Source organism: Littorina saxatilis, linkage group LG8 (assembly GCF_037325665.1).
Source record: "Littorina saxatilis isolate snail1 linkage group LG8, US_GU_Lsax_2.0, whole genome shotgun sequence".
Lineage (NCBI taxonomy): Eukaryota > Metazoa > Mollusca > Gastropoda > Littorinimorpha > Littorinidae > Littorina > Littorina saxatilis.
The window spans coordinates 23023323-23041666 of record NC_090252.1 but is presented as its reverse complement, the minus strand read 5'-3'; the positions used below and the strand labels follow the sequence as shown (position 1 = coordinate 23041666).

The 18344-nt window shown below is 42.0% G+C and overlaps 1 protein-coding gene across 2 annotated transcripts in view; it reads right to left on the bottom strand.

Annotated features, from left to right (window-relative positions):
• The window catches only part of LOC138973067 (lysosomal protective protein-like), a 31845-nt gene extending 13749 nt beyond the window's left edge, over positions 1-18096 (bottom strand). Inside the window, exons 1-8 of one of the 2 annotated variants that reach the window (XM_070345724.1) lie at positions 17887-18096; positions 16141-16324; positions 14603-14765; positions 9627-9713; positions 5155-5310; positions 3729-3820; positions 2174-2270; positions 726-908 (exon numbers count right to left, since the gene is read on the bottom strand). In XM_070345724.1, the coding sequence (XP_070201825.1) occupies positions 726-908; positions 2174-2270; positions 3729-3820; positions 5155-5310; positions 9627-9713; positions 14603-14765; positions 16141-16310 (948 nt within the window). In that variant the 5' untranslated portion in view covers positions 16311-16324; positions 17887-18096. Of the gene's footprint in view, positions 1-725; positions 909-2173; positions 2271-3728; positions 3821-5154; positions 5311-9626; positions 9714-14602; positions 14766-16140; positions 16325-17035; positions 17182-17886 lie in introns of those variants that run through there. The other variant, XM_070345723.1, reaches the window with a different exon arrangement.
• Positions 18097-18344: the final 248 nt, after the last annotated feature.

Sequence of the window (18344 nt, the reverse complement as noted above, 5' to 3'; positions counted from 1 at the left end):
TCCCTTCACTGTCTTATCTTTACATTCATTTCTGTTCATTTCCTTTATTTTCATCAATGTCTTATCTCACTATTTAGAAACTGTTCTCCCGTTGAATGATTATCAAAACCTACCTGTGTGTGAAATTTAGAGGCCGAACAATTCTCGTTACTACAAAACTCATCAAATGACACAGGTGAGTCAAAAATCCTTGTCCAGGATCCTTTGGACAGGGAGTCAAGGGATGGCCAAATCGCAAAATTTAAACTCGCCAGCCAGGCGAGTAACTTCAAAAAAGTCTCTAGCCTGCCCAAAATTTCGCTGGCCTGTTACTTACCACAGTTGCTGCATCTGCAGTATTTATAATGCTTTGAAACCAGCAATGTGTAACTTCTCACTCTCTGCATATAAAACCAAAAAGGTAGGATTTGACCAGAATTTTCACTTGCTAGCCGGGCGAGTAACTTCAAAATAATCTCTAGCCCGCCAGAAATTTCGCTGGTACATACCACAGTTGCTGCATCTGCAGTGTTTACAACGCTTTGAGATAGTACAACCAGAAGTGTTGGATTTGACCATAATTTTCACTCGCCAGCCAGGGCGAGTTGCCAGGCGGTTTCTACTAGCCGGTGGAATTATTTTACTCGTCCCTGACGATGGGGCGGACAATTTGGCAATCTCTGGAGTTGTTAGCGACAGGTGGTTGCCAAGGCATGTTCAACTGTATCTCAAATGCTTTCCCTTACCGCTCTTTCCTTCTGCATGGTGGGTGTCTTGGCAAAACTCCAGCCAAAGTTGGCGGTGACCAGACGGGCGTGAAAGGGGTCGTAGAGCGTCTTCATGCCAGTGCTGGCCGTCTGGTAGCACGGTCCGTACAGGTTGTAAACGTTGAGGCCCCCACTGTACACAACGGCCATCCCTTTTTCAAGCTGCAAAAATCAAAATTAAAATTCAATCAAAAAAGGAAACGATAGTACAGATTGTAAATGTTGAGGCCCCCACTGTACACAACGGCCATACCTTTATTAAGCTGCAAAAATTAAAATTGAAATTCAATCAAAACAGGAAATGATAGTACACATTGTAAATGTTGAGGCCCCCACTGTACACAACGGCCATACCTTTGTCAAGCTGCAAAAATTAAAATTGAAATTCAATCAAAACAGGAAACGATAGTACATGTACAGATTGTAAATGTTGAGGCCCCCACTGTACACTTTCTTTCTTTATTTGGTGTTTAACGTCGTTTTCAACCACGAAGGTTATATCGCGATGGGGAAAGGGGGGGGAAAATGAATAGAGCCACTTGTTAATTGTTTCTTGTTCACAAAAGCACTAATAAAAAAATTGCTCCAGGGGCTTGCAACGTAGTACAATATATTACCTTACTGGGAGAATGCAAGTTTCCAGTACAAAGGACTTAACATTTCTTACATACTGCTCGACTAAAATCTTTACAAAAATTGACTATATTCTATACAAGAAACACTTAACAAGGGTAAAAGGAGAAACAGAATCCGTTAGTCGCCTCTTACGACATGCTGGGGAGCATCGGGTAAATTCTTCCCCCTAACCCGCGGGGGGAAACTACAACAGTCCCTCTCTTTTAAAAACCACAACAACCTAAGAACACGAGGTCTTAGAAGATTACCTCAGAAGGAGGAATTATTAGTGCTCAAACAGGGGCCGCATGCTGTTTGAACACAACAGCGCATTTGAAGTTTGTACTCTTTCAACCCATGGAAAAGGGCGGGGATGTAGCTCAGTCGGTAGCGCGCTGGATTTGTATCCAGTTGGCCGCTGTCAGCGTGAGTTCGTCCCCACGTTCGGCGAGAGATTTATTTCTCAGAGTCAACTTTGTGTGCAGACTCTCCTCGGTGTCTGAACACCCCCGTGTGTACACGCAAGCACAAGACCAAGTGCGCACGAAAAAGATCCTGTAATCCATGTCAGAGTTCGGTGGGTTATAGAAACACGAAAATACCCAGCATGCTTCCTCCGAAAACGGCGTATGGCTGCCTAAATGGCGGGGTAAAAAACGGTCATACACGTAAAATTCCACTCAAGCAAAAAACACCAGTGTATGTGGGAGTTTCAGCCCACGAACGCAGAAGAAGAAGAACCCATGGAAAAAGCAGCAAACGTGAAGGAAAACACTGGTGAACGTATTGAAACAAGCAATGAAAACACTCACATATTTCATGCACCCAGCGGTACGCTGTGCATTCTGGGAAAAGGTACAATTAGTGGAGTTGCCATTACAGCAGGAGTTGATCAGATTTCCCCACAGACTGAAAAAAAAATTCAGAAATAATAAAATTGCTATTTTATTTCCATCCGTACAATCTGTGAAATGCAAAAACATGACTAAACCAGAGCCGTTCACACTGAACTCTCAGACCAAAAAAAACACAAAATCATGATGACAAAAGAAAAGTCAGATTCTCTAAGTTCCCTTTGTTTTGCCCCTTTCAGCTCCATCTGTTGTACTTCTAGATTTAGCCCACAAAATTCCTAGTTTCGGTCTTCAACTGCTTATATCTTCTAAACCAGTGGACGTAATGACCAATACAGGCTGTTGCTCAATTTTAGCGCTATAGTTGTATGGTATTCAAATTTGCAGAAGCTTTTTCTGCCTTCTTATTTATAACCATCTACAAACATACACGCACACACGCTACATGGACACACATACACAAACTCTCTCTTTTTGTCATGCATTATATAAAATCTGAGTGAAACTGATTCAGGCACAACCTAGCCCATGGGCACAAAAGATAACCGAACAGATTTTGCAAATCATCTCTCTCTCTCTCTCTCTCTCTCTCTCTCTCTCTCTCTCTCTCTCTCTCTCTCTCTCTCTCTCTCTCTCTCTGCTCATATGAAATACATAGTGCAATTACAATGATTAACTAAAACAAAATATTAAAAAGACAAACAAATATTAACTTAAAACAGAACTAAATAAAAAAAAAATTAAAAAATTAAGTGCTTCAACCTAACAGGTCAACCACCGCATACTTTGCGTTTCACATGACAATATCATAAACCTCTTCGATCATGTGATGAAGCAAACACTTAACCTAAATTTACCACAGTGCAATACAGCAGCCCCACATACATGTTTAAACAAAGCTACTGACAGCAGAATATTTATCTCACTGCATCAATGACATCAACCTGATTTTACAGTACTCCACAACTCAAGTGTCATAAGCAGCAATTATTCATGCAGGTCAAGTGTTAGAGGTCAAAGGAAGCACTCCTGAATAATGTAATCTTGCGTGTCATCATAGCTAAAATAAGGGTCAACAACTTTGTTTGTGTCCTGCTCTGTCCTGGTTTTTAAGGCTTCAATTTTTTTTCTCAGGCTAACAATATATATAATTTTTTTAGATTATTTAACCAAACAAATACTATTTGTCTATTGTGCATCTTGTTCGTCTATCTCAAAGACTAGTTAATACATATGCATAGTTCTAATTGTCTATAAATAAATTGTCAATAAAATCATGTTTCTTACTTTATGATACAGGGGGCATCCTTCCCTCGAACTAGCCCCCCCCCCCCCCCTCCCCTCCCCCACCCAAACCAAACCCACCCACCAACCCACCCCCACGGCTTATAACACAGTGACACAGGGCACTTTTGTAAACCCATCCCTACAGTGTATAACCCTGAGTTCAAACAAGACTTTTCCCATTGCCAACCAACAAAATCTAGAGTATTTCAAGGAGTTTCCAACTTACTCTTCTCCGATCAGCCCATGGAAGTATGCAAAGTACACGAGAGAATCGTCATTCAGCTCATCACTTGACAGGCCGTTGCCGACAGCAAAACCCTGGAAGACACAGAAAAATAAAATGAAGAGTAAGTTAACTTTGTCGCTTGTCATCAGCAACTGCAAGCACATTTTTGCACGACTTGGATAAAAAAAAAAAAAATATATAACAAACTTGTCAAAATCAGTACGCTTGAAAATGAATGCTTGACAAGAATACTCTACAATTGGCCCTATTAGTATGAAAGTGACGTCAAGTCAAGTTTTGATTAAATGTTTTAACATAGACGGGGAATCGAGACAAGGGTGTGGTATATGTGAGTGTGTCTGTGTGTATGTGTAGTGATTCAGAGAAAACTATTGGACAGATCTTCCTAAAACTGCACATGAAAATTCCTGAAATATATATATTTGACGATGTCTGGACTATGGGATTGCATTTTATTTTCGAAAACCTTAAAATTAGTTAATTAGTTTGCTCATTAAAGTTGTCATTCAAACCGAATTTTCACTTACAGGTTTAACAAGAAGAGCAAACGCTCGATCGAGTCACTTTCGCAGTTCTGAATATTATATGAGGCATCAGATGGACAGGAAGAAATTGCTATTCACAACACAATGAGTCACGTTCACATAAAATTTGAGCCCGGTCACTTTTATAGTTTCCGAGAAAAGCCCAACGTTAAGTTGTGTGTTGCCGAACAGAAAAGGCTAGTTATCTCCCTTGTTTTTCTGATAACGTTCGTAAAAGGCTACAGATGTAAATACTTTGATGTAAAGAATAATCCTACAAAGTTTCAATCACATCCGATGAACTTTGTCAAAGATATAAAATGTCTAATTTTTCCTTTGACGCTGACCTGTGACCTTGAAAAAGGTCAAAGGTCAACGAAACCATCGTTAAAGTGTAGAGGTCATTGGAGGTCACGACTAAACAAAATATGAGCCCGATCGCTTTGATAGTTTCCGAGAAAAGTCCAACGTTAAGGTGGGGTCTACGGACGGCCGGCCGGCCGGCCGGCCGGACAGACTAACACTGACCGATTACATAGAGTCACTTTTTCTCAAGTGACTCAAAAATGATAGCATTAAATTCTTCATCTTCTCCTGAATTCAAAAATATATCGATACGTCATGTTTGCTCTAAAAGTGTGCTCAGAATCAAAGAAAATAGGTCAAGTAAGTACTACGATTCACTTGCTTCGCGGAGACGAGGGTGACCCGTCTCTGTCTGGTCTGTATGCTCTGTATGGTTAATCGAGACTATCAAAATGTAGTCTTGGCGAAGACTGGTTTATGATGTTGATCTTTTAGTGTCATGCCGACGGATTGACTAAACATTTATATTGCTTCATGCGACTTGTTCTTTCTTGAACAAGCATCCCTGGAATTACCTTGAAATTGAAGGCACTGTCGTCCACCACCAGCGCACTAAGGGTAGGAACGTAGATCCCTCCGTAACTCTCGCCCGTGATGAAGAACTCGTTCGCCTTGTATTCGCTGAACTTTTTGAAGAAATCCTGCAGAGCCATGTAGTTGTCATGGGCTGTCTGTAACACACACACACACACAGACACACAAATATGAGTTATTCTCCAGAGCTGTGTACCATTGTTACCATACAGATTGGTTTCAATAATATTAATAAATACTGGTTCCATATTTATCCTTGTCCTGCAGAGAAAGAATTAAAAATACATTTTCTTTGTCTACGTTCAGTAAATTACAAGCGTTTCAAAGTATGTCAACTTCGTAACATGGAAACCAAAAGTTGTGACATGGATTTGAACACTATAACATTTGAAAAAGAGAGGACAAAAATATATACTATGTTAATTGTTGCATGTGTGTATCATTATGGGAACCAGCCAAAAGAGTCTTCGCCGAATCCTTTATCTTTATTAGTGGGGCTCCTATGTTGCAAAATCATTCAAATCATGCAACAAACACCAAATTAAGCAAATATGAAGAGTTTTATGTGCTTAACAAAACCTGATACAGAGCCATCGCGAAAAATAAAAAAATGGGTAGTTTTTAAAACAATTTTTCAAAATGGCCACCAGTGTAAACGGTTGGGTATGTTAGGCATATTTCACTTCATGTGATTAACAGCAAATTTGGCGTAAATGGACATTTGCTTTTGCTTAACAAAACCTGATACAGAGCCACCGTGAAAAAATTAAGAAATCAGTAGTTTTTTTACAATTTTCAAAATGGCCGCCAATAAAAGGGTATTCAGGCATTTTTGATGCTACAAGACATTCTCTTGCAATAGAAACTAACACAAACACATTTTTAAACAAACAATACATGTATTGTTGGTGCAGAGAATGATTGGACGGTGTGGGTGGCAGGGTTGAAGAATTTGTGGATTACCTAAACTGTGCAAAAATAAATATATTGCACCAATTTTCATACCAAAACGAAAACATTCATTCCTGTGCTGTTATATTCAATGTATGCTATTGAGGGCACTCAACTTGGCTAACTGGAACACTTTTAAGATAAAAGGTGGCCTTTACATGGGTTATTTGACCGCCGCCCAAATAAGGGTACCCCCAAAATAAAACTGATAAAAATGTAATGTATCAACTCAAAAGTCGACTAAAATTCATAATCGCTGTATTTCGAAAACGTTGTTTGTTCTCATGTGTTTACACAACTAGCACATTCCGGCAAGTGTCTATACTCAAAAGAAACTTTGGCAGTACTTGAAACAACCATCTGTCATATATACATGCGAAGTCAAAAATATGTGGGATGTAAGCCAACAAACCTGTGGCAGTTTTTAAAATATTATTTCGTGAAGATTTGAAAGTGTACTCAAACGGTTGAACTACGCCTCGTGCGTAGACACACATTCCTGAAAGTTTCAACGCAACCCACTTGGTCATTGCTAAAATACATGGATTTTAGTTGACTTGGGTATCCCTCAAATTTGACACATAAACATCTCATCCGTGAGATCGACACATACATCAGTAGGTACAATGGCACAACACTAGAAATATGCAAGATGGCGAAATAAAACAACCTGTTCTGGATGGATAATCAAGTTGACTTTCTCTTCGTATACAACAGTGACCCGGTTGTGCCTCAGGAATTGTCGGCTTTTTAAAAGGTACCCGAAGTTTTTGTCACATCTCTTTGTCACGTCCTTATTTTGACAGCGTAAATGATGATGTTAAAAAAAAATGTGCCAGATAGCGAAGATGCGAGCCTTTAATGGCATAGACAGTTTGAATAAAATGACACAGGAATAAAAGTTTGAGTTGGGGTATGAAAATGGGTGCAATAATATTTTTGCACAGTTTAGATGTTGACAGTTTTCACAGGCATGCAAGCACATTTGCAGAGAGCTGTGCTCTGCAGTCCTTCTTAGCAGCATTTGCAGCGTTTTGTTGTACAGCTCTTCTTGCAGGCACACCTCATGAGTTCTCGGCACACGCTGGATACCTCTTGAAAGCTCGTCCAGAATGACTCCCACTTTCCAGCCTTGAACTGCCAGCCCACAGAGTTTGGAAGTCTAATAGGTAGATGGCTCTTCTCAATCTCATGTCCTGCAGCAGCACCTCACTTGTAAGGGGATTATGGTCAATTTGGCAGCTCTTTTTACTGAAGAGGTACCGTCTAGCACTGTTTACACCCAGTACGTTGCTGGTTTTGTCCTACAGATGTACACCAAAAAGCTCTTGTGCTGCCCTGTCAGTGGTACTCAGCTTACAAAGAGGAGCAGACAACCTGAAGAAAGTTTGAGTGACGTCTTCAAATGCTTGCCATACTTCCCAAGCCTTCTGATTCCCCAATACCATTGAAGAACGACATAGTGTCACAGCCTGTAAGGCTATGCAAAATGGGCAGACAGGGTGACTTCTCTTGGCCAATGGCTTTGGCAATGTGGCGATACACTTCACGAGCAGAAAAAAACGCAACACAGCTGGAATGAGAAGCAGACTGTCTGGCCTCCTCTACATCCATGGTGCAGGAAATCAGCCTGGGGTACCCTTCACACAAAAGATGAAAAGTGACATTTTTATTTGAATGTATTTGAATAATGTTTACTATCTCAGAGAGTCGGTCAAAGCCGGGTTAGCAAGTCTTCACACAACAGACCAAAATGAAAGAAAATTGTATTTCATGAATTCGTATAATTCTTACTGTTTCAGGTTAAAAAACAAACAAACACAGTTTCCAGTGACCCAACTGATTCTGGAATCTTTCTGACCGCTACATTTATTCGCTTCAAACAGTCGCTAACAGAATGTTGACCATAGTGAGGGTTCGTACGTTAAACCCATCAAATTCACAGAGGTCGCTTACAAATGATGTGCAAACATGTTCCAATTAATACAAATAAAAATATCTTACTGTTATGATGTATTAGGTAACAAACCTTGATACAGTAGTACTACTACTAGTGAAATCGGCTCCCTTCTGTGGCACCGGAATAAATGCAGAACGCTTGTTCCCAGGAACCGGCATGTGGTGTAACTCTTGTATATATCCTGTAAAAATAAAATTCACACCAATGCACGGTCAACTTCAAATAAGCAAAAGGATGAGAAACAAGCAACAAACCAAAATTGTAAAACTCAAAGAGCGGTACCTCTTCATTTTTCAAAACCACTTATCTCATTTGATTAGCATACACTGTATGCTTTTGTCTGTTACCTACCGTCTTTGAAAGTTTGATCACAACACTGTAAAGACATGGGGAGTGGAGTGTTTTTATCTCCAGCTGGTCATCCTACTATCTGGCCTACCCTCACTCAGTTTTTGACTCTACCCCTCCCCACCTTATGGAAGTCCTTAACGTAGGCAGGACTAATCATTTATCATACCATGAACAATCTCTTTCTCCTCGCCTTTTATTCAAAGTTCGTTTAATCTGTTTAAAATCACCAGCGTGGCGATCATGATTTCCTTACTTGTAATCAACAGATAGATCTAGATCTATCAGCATCACAATCCAGCTGATGAGCTATTGCAAGATTAAACAAAGTCTCTGCATTTCAGCGCTTCACCCGATGAATAACAGACCCCAGGGGAGAATTAAACAGTAAAATGATGTGACATTGGTGAATGGATGCGTATTCTTGAAAACTTACCTTCAGAAACGTTGCTTTCGCTCAAATCAAAACACGCAATGTTGCGGAGGCCGCCATCTTGAATTTTCATGCTGCGGATATATAAAATTCTAAAAACGATCAAATTAAATACCAGAACACAAAAATACCCATAAGAGTATTTATGTCATGCATGTGTTATCAGCAGACAACTTCTGGTGCATGGTAAACCATTGAATTTTACATTTGCTGAGTTGGGAATATTTACTGCTGAGCGCTTTTGGTACGAATTTCGTCTGCTGTAAATGCAGCCTTTTATTCCCTATCAAAGACAAAAAAAACGATTTCTGAAGTGGCTCTGTATCTGAAATCCCTTAAATAATTATAAGGAACAATATCACAAAGTATGGTGTTTGTTGCAAGATGTGAATGATTTATGAGTGCGTCTGCAACATACGAGCCCCACTATATTCCATGTTTTTGTCTGGTTGCTAATTTTGCATCATAAAATATATATATATTTTGACTGACCAATGAGCTGCAACTGACCATAACAATAACGCACAAACACACTTTCAAATAATCAGCCCTCCCCGTAATTTACCATGCAAATTAGGTTTCCTGCGACTAAGTCACAGCTAGCTGCGATGTAGTTATATATCCTTATATGGAGATCCCACCCGCGAGCTTGATGTGATGGGGTCGCCCCTAGCTGCGATGTTCCCTGCGAGCTTGCCGCAACCTAGTTGCAGCTAGCCGCGATGTCCTGGACCCCTTACTGTGAGCTTCTTTCAACTTACCCTGTCATCATCAGTGGTGTAGTTGCCATCATCAGAGTATGAGTAACCCACACCAGCTGGTGCCTCCAGGTACAGCATGTTGGCCACCTGTCACATGACCAGGTCATTAATTAGCAAATATGAAAGTCGTAAGCCACGAGTTAAGAGAAATGATTCATCCCGCCTTAATCTGGATAACATAACTTATCGCGGCAATTTAACATTGTACAGCACAACAACAACAAAAACAGGTAATAAGCAAATTATGAAAGTCATAAGTCACGAGTTCACAGAGAAATGATTCAATATCACATGGATAGCATAACTTATCGTTGCAATTTAACATTGTACAGCAAAAACAAAACACCAATCATCAGCTCTGGCGAGTCATTTCTGCAGTTTAACCTCTCTTTTCCCCGATATTAAATATAAAGTTTCAAAAATAAACTTTGATTTAATTAATATACTTACCAACTCACACAGATAGCAACCAAACGAAGTTATTGCTATCTATGTGAGTTGGGAAGAATATGTAATTTAATCTTAATCCAACATGCATTGTAGGTGCTCGAGTACACATTACATTCGATATAACCAAGTCACAGATCCACTTCGCTAAGTTCACAGATCCACTTCGCTAAGTTCACAGATCCACTTCGCTAAGTTCACAGATCCACTTCGCTAAGTTCACAGATCCACTTCGCTAAGTTCACAGATCCACTTCGTTAAGTTCACAGATCCACTTCGCTAAGTTCAAGACTGAAAGACGCTTGTTTAGAACATGAAAGCAAAGGGATGAAAAAACTAACTAAAAACAAACAACATAGTCCACTATAGTTCAGCAAATCCCAAAGAATGTGTTTTCAGATCAGCAGCCCCTCTGAAAGATCAAAGATTGTTTCAGATCAGCAGCCCCTCTGAAAGATCAAGATTGTTTCAGATCAGCAGCCCCTCTGAAAGATCAAGATTGTTTCAGATCAGCAGCCCCTCTGAAAGATCAAGATTGTTTCAGATCAGCAGCCCCTCTGAAAGATCAAGATTGTTTCAGATCAGCAGCCCCTCTGAAAGATCAAGATTGTTTCAGATCAGCAGCCCCTCTGAAAGATCAAGATTGTTTCAGATCAGCAGCCCCTCTGAAAGATCAAGATTGTTTCAGATCAGCAGCCCCTCTGAAAGATCAAGATTGTTCTACAGTGGAACCCTCCTTCAATGACCCCCCCCCCCCCCCAATTTAAGACTTCCTCCCTATTTGTTTGTTTGTTTGCTTAACGCCCAGCCGACCACGAAGGGCCATATCAGGGCGGTGCTGCTTTGACATTTAACGTGCGCCACACACAAGACAGAAGTCGCAGCACAGGCTTCATGTCTCACCCAGTCACATTATTCTGACACCGGACCAACCAGTCCTAGCACTAACCCCATAATGCCAGACGCCAGGCGGAGCAGCCACTAGATTGCCAATTTTAAAGTCTTAGGTAGGACCCGGCCGGGGTTCGAACCCACGACCTCCCGATCACGGGGCGGACGCCTTACCACTAGGCCAACCGTGCCGGTTTTCCTCCCTATTAAGACCCTGTTTTTTCAGGGTTTTTTGTTCATAATCACTGTACATTTACCCCCATTTTAAGACTCCCTCATTTTTAACGGCACAGTAAGCCTCCCGTAAACCATCACAGATACGGTCAGGCTTTTACACACAGTACAAACACCCTTTCATTTAAACACTCACCGCTTGAGAACATCCTAGGTGCCCCCCGTAAAGAGCGAGCAATTTTCAAAGAATTTATTTTGGCGTGGCTTATCTTACCCCTGAGCCATCATGAACCCGTGTGATCCAGTTTCCCTTTTCCACAATGTAGTCGTCAGTTAGTAATTTGAATGCGACTCGATGTGAGCTTATCTGCAATAGCACGTTTTTATGCAGGAAACAAACGGCTGTGGTTCACAAGAACTCTAGCGATGGCTTTTGACTGTTGAGAGGAACTGGCGATATGCATAAACCGTCGTCTGCTACGACCCTTGCGTGACCCTGCTTCCGGGCTTTTCTTTTTTTAAACTTTGACAACTTCGAATTGTACTGATCTTGTCTTGATGAAAAAAGAATTCTTTTATGATTAAAGAATGTTTGTGTAACAAGCTGTCAATTTATTATTTAGATTTTAAAAGTTAGGTCTAGCGCAAAAACGCACCACGGTCAAAAAACATTCTTCAGTCCACGGCTATCGCCAGTTTAGAATGAGACCCGAAGGGAAGTAACTCATTTTTGACCCGAGTTCAGGATGGGTCCAAAACGTGTCAGAGACAATCTGCAAAAATTAATTCTTTAAAAATTGCTCGCTCTTTACATAGGGCACCTAGGATGTTCCCGTTCGGTGAGCGTTCAAATGGAAGGATGTTTGTACCGTGTGTAAAAGCCTGACAGTATCTGTGATGGTTTACGGGAGGCTTATTGTGTGTAAAAGCCTGACAGTATCTGTGATGGTTTACGGGAGGCTTATTGTGTGTAAAAGCCTGACAGTATCTGTGATGGTTTACGGGAGGCTTATTGTGTGTAAAAGCCTGACAGTATCTGTGATGGTTTACGGGAGGCTTACTGTGCCTTTAACACCTCATTTTCTCAAATTGTTGGAGGTCTTAAAAGGGGGGTTCCACTGTACCCACAATGCATCAAGATGGCACATCAGTATCAACATGCAAGAGAGATTATTGAGTTCCCTCACTGCTGGCCTTTCGGTTAACCTTGTACAGTGGAAGCCCAATTTAAGACTTCTCCATTCTTAAGACCTTGATTTTTCCGCAGATCTTCTGTTCATAATGTCTGTCAATTTACCTCCATTTTAAGACCGGGGGGGGGGGGGGGGGGGGGGTCCACTGTATCCACAAAGATGTATTTTTGAATGACAGCAAAAGATTGAGGACTATCAGGTAATTTTACAAACACTATGAACAGCCTGAGATCTGAAGAACTTTACTTTACTTTATTTGGTGTTTAACGTCGTTTTCAACCACGAAGGTTATATCGCGACGGGGAAAGGGGGGAGATGGGATAGAGCCACTTGTTAATTGTTTCTTGTTCACAAAAGCACTAATCAAAAAATTGCTCCAGGGGCTTGCAACGTAGTACAATGTATTACCTTAATGGGAGAATGCAAGTTTCCAGTACAAAGGATTTAACATTTCTTACATACTGCTTGACTAAAATCTTTACAAACATGGACTATATTCTATACAAGAAACACTTAACAAGGGTAAAAGGAGAAACAGAATCCGTTAGTCGCCTCTTACGACATGCTGGGGAGCATCGGGTAAATTCTTCCCCCTTACCCGCGGGGGGCAGATCTGAAGAAGAAGAACTAGGTAATGTAATGGAGAAGGTCTCAAACTGGGGGACAATGAGCTGTCTTAAAAGCACGTTTCATTGTACCCTTTCATAACCTACACAAATCTGAGAAAATAAGGTCTTATAAAGGAGCAGATATGGGTGGCCGAGTGGTAACGCACTTGCGCTCTGAAGCGAGTTCGACCCTGGGTCAGGGCGTTAGCAATTTTCTCCCCCCTTTCCTAACCTAGGTGGTGGGTTCAAGTGCTAGTCTTTCGGATGAGACGAAAAACCGAGGTCCCTTAGTTGTACACTACATTGGGGTGTGCACGTTAAAGATCCCACGATGGACAAAATGGTCTTTCCTGGCAAAATTGTATAGGCTAAATATGTCCACCAAAATACCCGTGTGACTTGGAATAATAGGCCGTGAAAAGTAGGATATGCGCCAAAATGGCTGCGATCTGCTGGCCGATGTGAATGCGTGACGTATTGTGTAAAAAAATTCCATCTCACAAGGCATAAATAAATCCCTGCGCCTTGAATATGTGCACAATATAAATTGCATTAAAAAAATATATAAAAAAATAAAAAATCCCTGCGCTTAGAACTGTACCCACGGAATACGCGCGATATAACCTCATATTGATTGATTGATTGAGACATCTTAACATGGAGGTTGACATAAATTTACAGAGATTATGAATACAAAATCTCTAAAAGCAAGGTCTTAACACTTTCTACCCCACCTACCTATGTTGACCAAGTTTTTTTTTAGCCAAGACTAGCTGTGCTGCAGCAGGTCAATCAGAATTGTAGTAACTGTGTATCAACACGCTGGAATGCAGGCGTTAGACGGTTGATTCTACCCTTTTAAGACTCCCTCCCTTTCAACATCCTGTTTTCTTAGATTTTCTGTTCATAAATGTATGTAAATTTACTTCATTTTAAGACCTGACTTTCTAAGATTTTTGGAGGTCTTAAAAAGGGTGTTCCAGTGTAAACTATATGACTCACCGTGTTCCAGTGTAAACTATATGACTCACAGTGTTCCAGTGTAAACTATATGACTCACAGTGTTCCAGTGTAAACTATATGACTCACCGTGTTCTAGTGTAAACTATATGACTCACCGTGTTCTAGTGTAAACTATATGACTCACCGTGTTCCAGTGTAAACTATATGACTCACCGTGTTCCAGTGTAAACTATATGACTCACCGTGTTCCAGTGTAAACTATATGACTCACCGTGTTCCAGTGTAAACTATATGACTCACCGTGTTCCAGTGTAAACTATATGACTCACCGTGTTCCAGTGTAAACTATATGACTCACAGTGTTCCAGTGTAAACTATATGACTCACAGTGTTCCAGTGTAAACTATATGACTCACAGTGTTCCAGCTGAAGGGGTTGATGAGGACAGTGACGCCATTGTCCTGTACCCTGAAGGGGCCGTGTTCTGGCAGCAGGCTTCTGTGTGTGTTTGGTGTGTGTGTGTTTGGTGTGTGCGTGTTTGGTGTGTGTGTGTTTGGTGTGTGTGTGTTTGGTGTGTGTGTGTGTGTTTGTGTTTGGTGTGTGTGTGTTTGGAGTGTGAGTGCGTGTGTGTGTGTTAAAAGGGGTGTTCCACTAAAAACTATACGACTCACCGTGTTCCAGTGTAAACTATATGACTCACCGTGTTCCAGCTGAAGGGGTTGATGAGGACAGTGACACCATCGTCCTGTACCCTGAAGGGGCCATGCTCTGACAGCAGACCCAGGTCCGAGCTGCAGCCAGGGCCTCCGTTCATCCACAGCACCATGGGATCTGACGCAGGGTTGTTCTGAGACTCCAAGAACCTGGGAAAAAATTACGCGACAAATTCTCATCTGTTGAAACATTGGAACTGTTACTATTGCTACCATCCAAAATCAAGAATCACAGAACAATAATGTTAGCTCATTAAATTATTAAAGGCTGCAACCTGTGCAACTGCAAAGCGGACATTAATTTAAAAAAATTAAGTTCATGAGTGAAATCCATGCCAACCTGCTAATTTAATTTATTGTAAATCACCCATTCTTTGATCCCCGCATGACAGGCGCAATGGCTTGGTGGTAAGATGCCGACCTCCAAAGCGGAAGGTCGTGGGTTCGAATCCTGGCCGCGTCTGGTGGGTTAAGGTGGAGATTTTTCCGATCTCCCAGGTCAACTTATGTGCAGACCAGCTAGTGCCTTATCCCCCTTCGTGTGTACACGCAAGCACAAGACCAAGTGCTCACGGAAAAGATCCTGTAATCCATGTCAAAGTTCGGTGGGTTATAGAAACATGAAAATACCCAGCATGCTTCCTCCAAATACGGCGTATGGCTGCCTAAATGGCGGGGTAAAAACGGTCATACACGTAAAAATCCACTCGTGCAAAATCACAAGTGTACATGGGAGTTTCAGCCCACAAACACAGAAGAAGAAGAAGAAGATCCCTGCATAGAATGGAGCCACACTATTATCTTTAGGTCAGCTATCTGGCTACATGCCAATGCAAGAGAAACGATGTTCTTATTCCATTTGAAAGTTTAGACAGATCTTTGGTGGTGTCTAGTGTGTTGGCGAAGTGTCTTGTGCTTGTCACTTCTCGCTTTCAGCCCTCACCGCTGGCTAGCACCGTCTGTCCTTTTTAGGACAACGCGAAAAGAGAGCAGAATGCGTCAGTCTCTCCTGCCAGTATAATAACCTCTCCACAACAAGCCCTAAGTAGTGCCTCCATCGCAGCGACAGGCGTAAACTGGGTACCGCAAGGCCCCAGGCTAGACTACAAGGACTCGGAGGAGGTTGGCCCCTAGACGTGCGGCATGCAGGCCCACCGGTGTGTGGAAACGCCCTTGTGCCCACGAACCAACCCCCAGCTATGGGTCAAATAGCCGGGCAGGATAGGCTCGTCAACCCTGGCAGGCAGCTATCCTAAGAGAAGACCACTCTGAATTCAAAACGAGGGTAGAGGAGGCTCATCATCCATGGAAGGAAACTCGTCTAGGAGAAGGAAAACTCCGAAATGAAACCCACGCAGTCCCTCGAAGACGGAACGGCACTGGCCTTTTTAGGCGGGGAGCAGACCGGGTGCCTACGCTACTTTCGACAAATGGTTGTGTCATCAACGAATCAACGTGATGGTGTCGTCTTCATGGGTGGTGAACATGAACGTGTATAGAGAATGACGAAAGCTTTAACACAAACCAGTAGTGCAGTTTCTTGGAGCCGGATGCTTGCAGGTAGCCAGAGTAGTGTTTGAAGTTGGGCTGTTTCTTCAGCCCAGGAACAGACTTCACTTCATCAGCAGCTGGTGCTGCGGTGGTTGCTCCTAGCAACAGGCACGCACAGAGGAATGCAGGTAGGGCACACTTCATGATGGGAGTTTTACCTGGAACAAGTAACACAATGCAAGCAAGTCTTTCAATAGATATCCACTGAGGTGATTTAAATTCCCTGTCTAGAATGTGACATTATACATGTTTACACTGTCTTTAATTTCGCTGTATCTTTCATTCTATTTTTACCCTTATTCATTCTAAAGTTCATAATAATAATTATTGAGAAAAGTAAGTAAGTGGCTGGGGACGGGTGTTTCACTTTCAGTTTCAGACCTCAAAATAACTATATTCTTTGCAGCCCTGAAACAGTGAAAGACCAAAAAATGGTGCACTAGCCTAGCCTTTGGCTAGTGATTCTAAAAATGTACTAGCCAAAGAGCAAACTTTACTAGTCAAACCACCAACAAACAGTATTTGTTTCAGCAACTTTACTCACATTTGGCAAGTAGATGAATGTTTCTACTCGCCACTTTCAGTTTCAGCGCTATAATTGTGACAATTAGTTACAACCACAATCTGTTCGAAGATGTAAATTATTATTAATGTGAATGTATGCAGAATGCTTTCTTGCCTCAACGTAACAAGCTTGTCTTGAAAGTGTTTAGGTCCAAGCCAGCATCAAAGCAAAAGAAGACATGACAGTATTTTGCACAAGAATCTTGAAAAGAAAGTCGACACCACCAACTTCGAATTCGATGCTAAGCAAATAAAACATTTTTGCTTCGTGACATTTAACCACCTAGAACTTACTAAACGCTTACCAGATTTTCTTTTGTCAACACCTGACAGTTATCAATTCTCAAGAGATCACCGTCGTTCTAGTCACAGACTCTGTCTCAAATTCTGCAGACTTTTTGTGAAACAAAACCCTCGTGCGGAAGTGAGCGTATGTGCTTATCACGTGACGTGACTGTATCACATGAGCCGGTCACATGACAAAGGTGCGCATTTCTGTCGTCAGCTAGCATTTGAGGGAGGGTTCAAGGTAGAACTGTGACAAGATTTTAATCGTGACTTATCAACAAACACACAAACGGGGAGGGAAAACTAACCAACAGTGACCTTTTGAACGGCTGGGAAACTGTGACGAATAATGCAACCGACGACTACAAAACACGGTTGAGGGTTGAGCAGGCCATTGTCGCATTTTGTTCAATCCGGCCGCATTGCAGATGGCCTGATAGCTACGATAAACTTCGACAGGGAATGTTTTGCGACAAATTGCGACATACCGTGCAAATAGGTGACTGCAACGGTATCCAGGATCTGCGACTAACAGTGCCTCCAGCTCGTTAGTTTCATCAAGTTACTCAGGATTGGCCAAGATGATTTTCACTGGCTACCCGGCGGTGGGCCGGGCCGCGACGCCGTGGCTGAGTAGGCCTATTACTGTACTACCTGTAGAGCCCCGGTACCATAGTTGAGGTATAATGATCGAGGGGGTGTCAGACTACAAACATTAAACAAGAAAAACGGAGAAAAAAGAACAACGGAACATCAAATGCGTCTCATCAGTAAATCATTGTAAATGATAATTCGTTTAAAAAATAAAATAAAAACAACACCGGCACGCACACACACACACGCACACGCACACACAGTACACGCTAACCTTGTTTTAACGCAGACACCGAGCGCAGTCTTTTCAGTCGGCTTTTCGAATCACACAGCAGTTTCACTCAGTGACAGAAACTCAATGTGAATGGTACGCAGGAGCCTGCCTTCCAAGTCAAATATATTTACACATTAAATTCAGTAACTGCCAACAACACTCCTTTTAAAAGATCAGCTCAACGCTAGTTCGAACATGTATCATTTTGTTCTTGCTGTATCATCGGTCAGAAGGCTTGATCACACGACACCTGTATGCCGGCCACGAGACGACGTCTTGGTAACCGATATCAGGCTACCTGCTCAGTAGTTAGCGTTTAAAGGCACAGTCCGACCCGAGTAAACAATTCGGCTCAACGTCATCCCGACTACGATCTCAGTCTTTCTCTCTCCCCATCTCTCTCTCTCCGGCTCTCTCCCCATCTCTCCCCCCCCCCCCCCCCCCCCCCCCATCTCTCT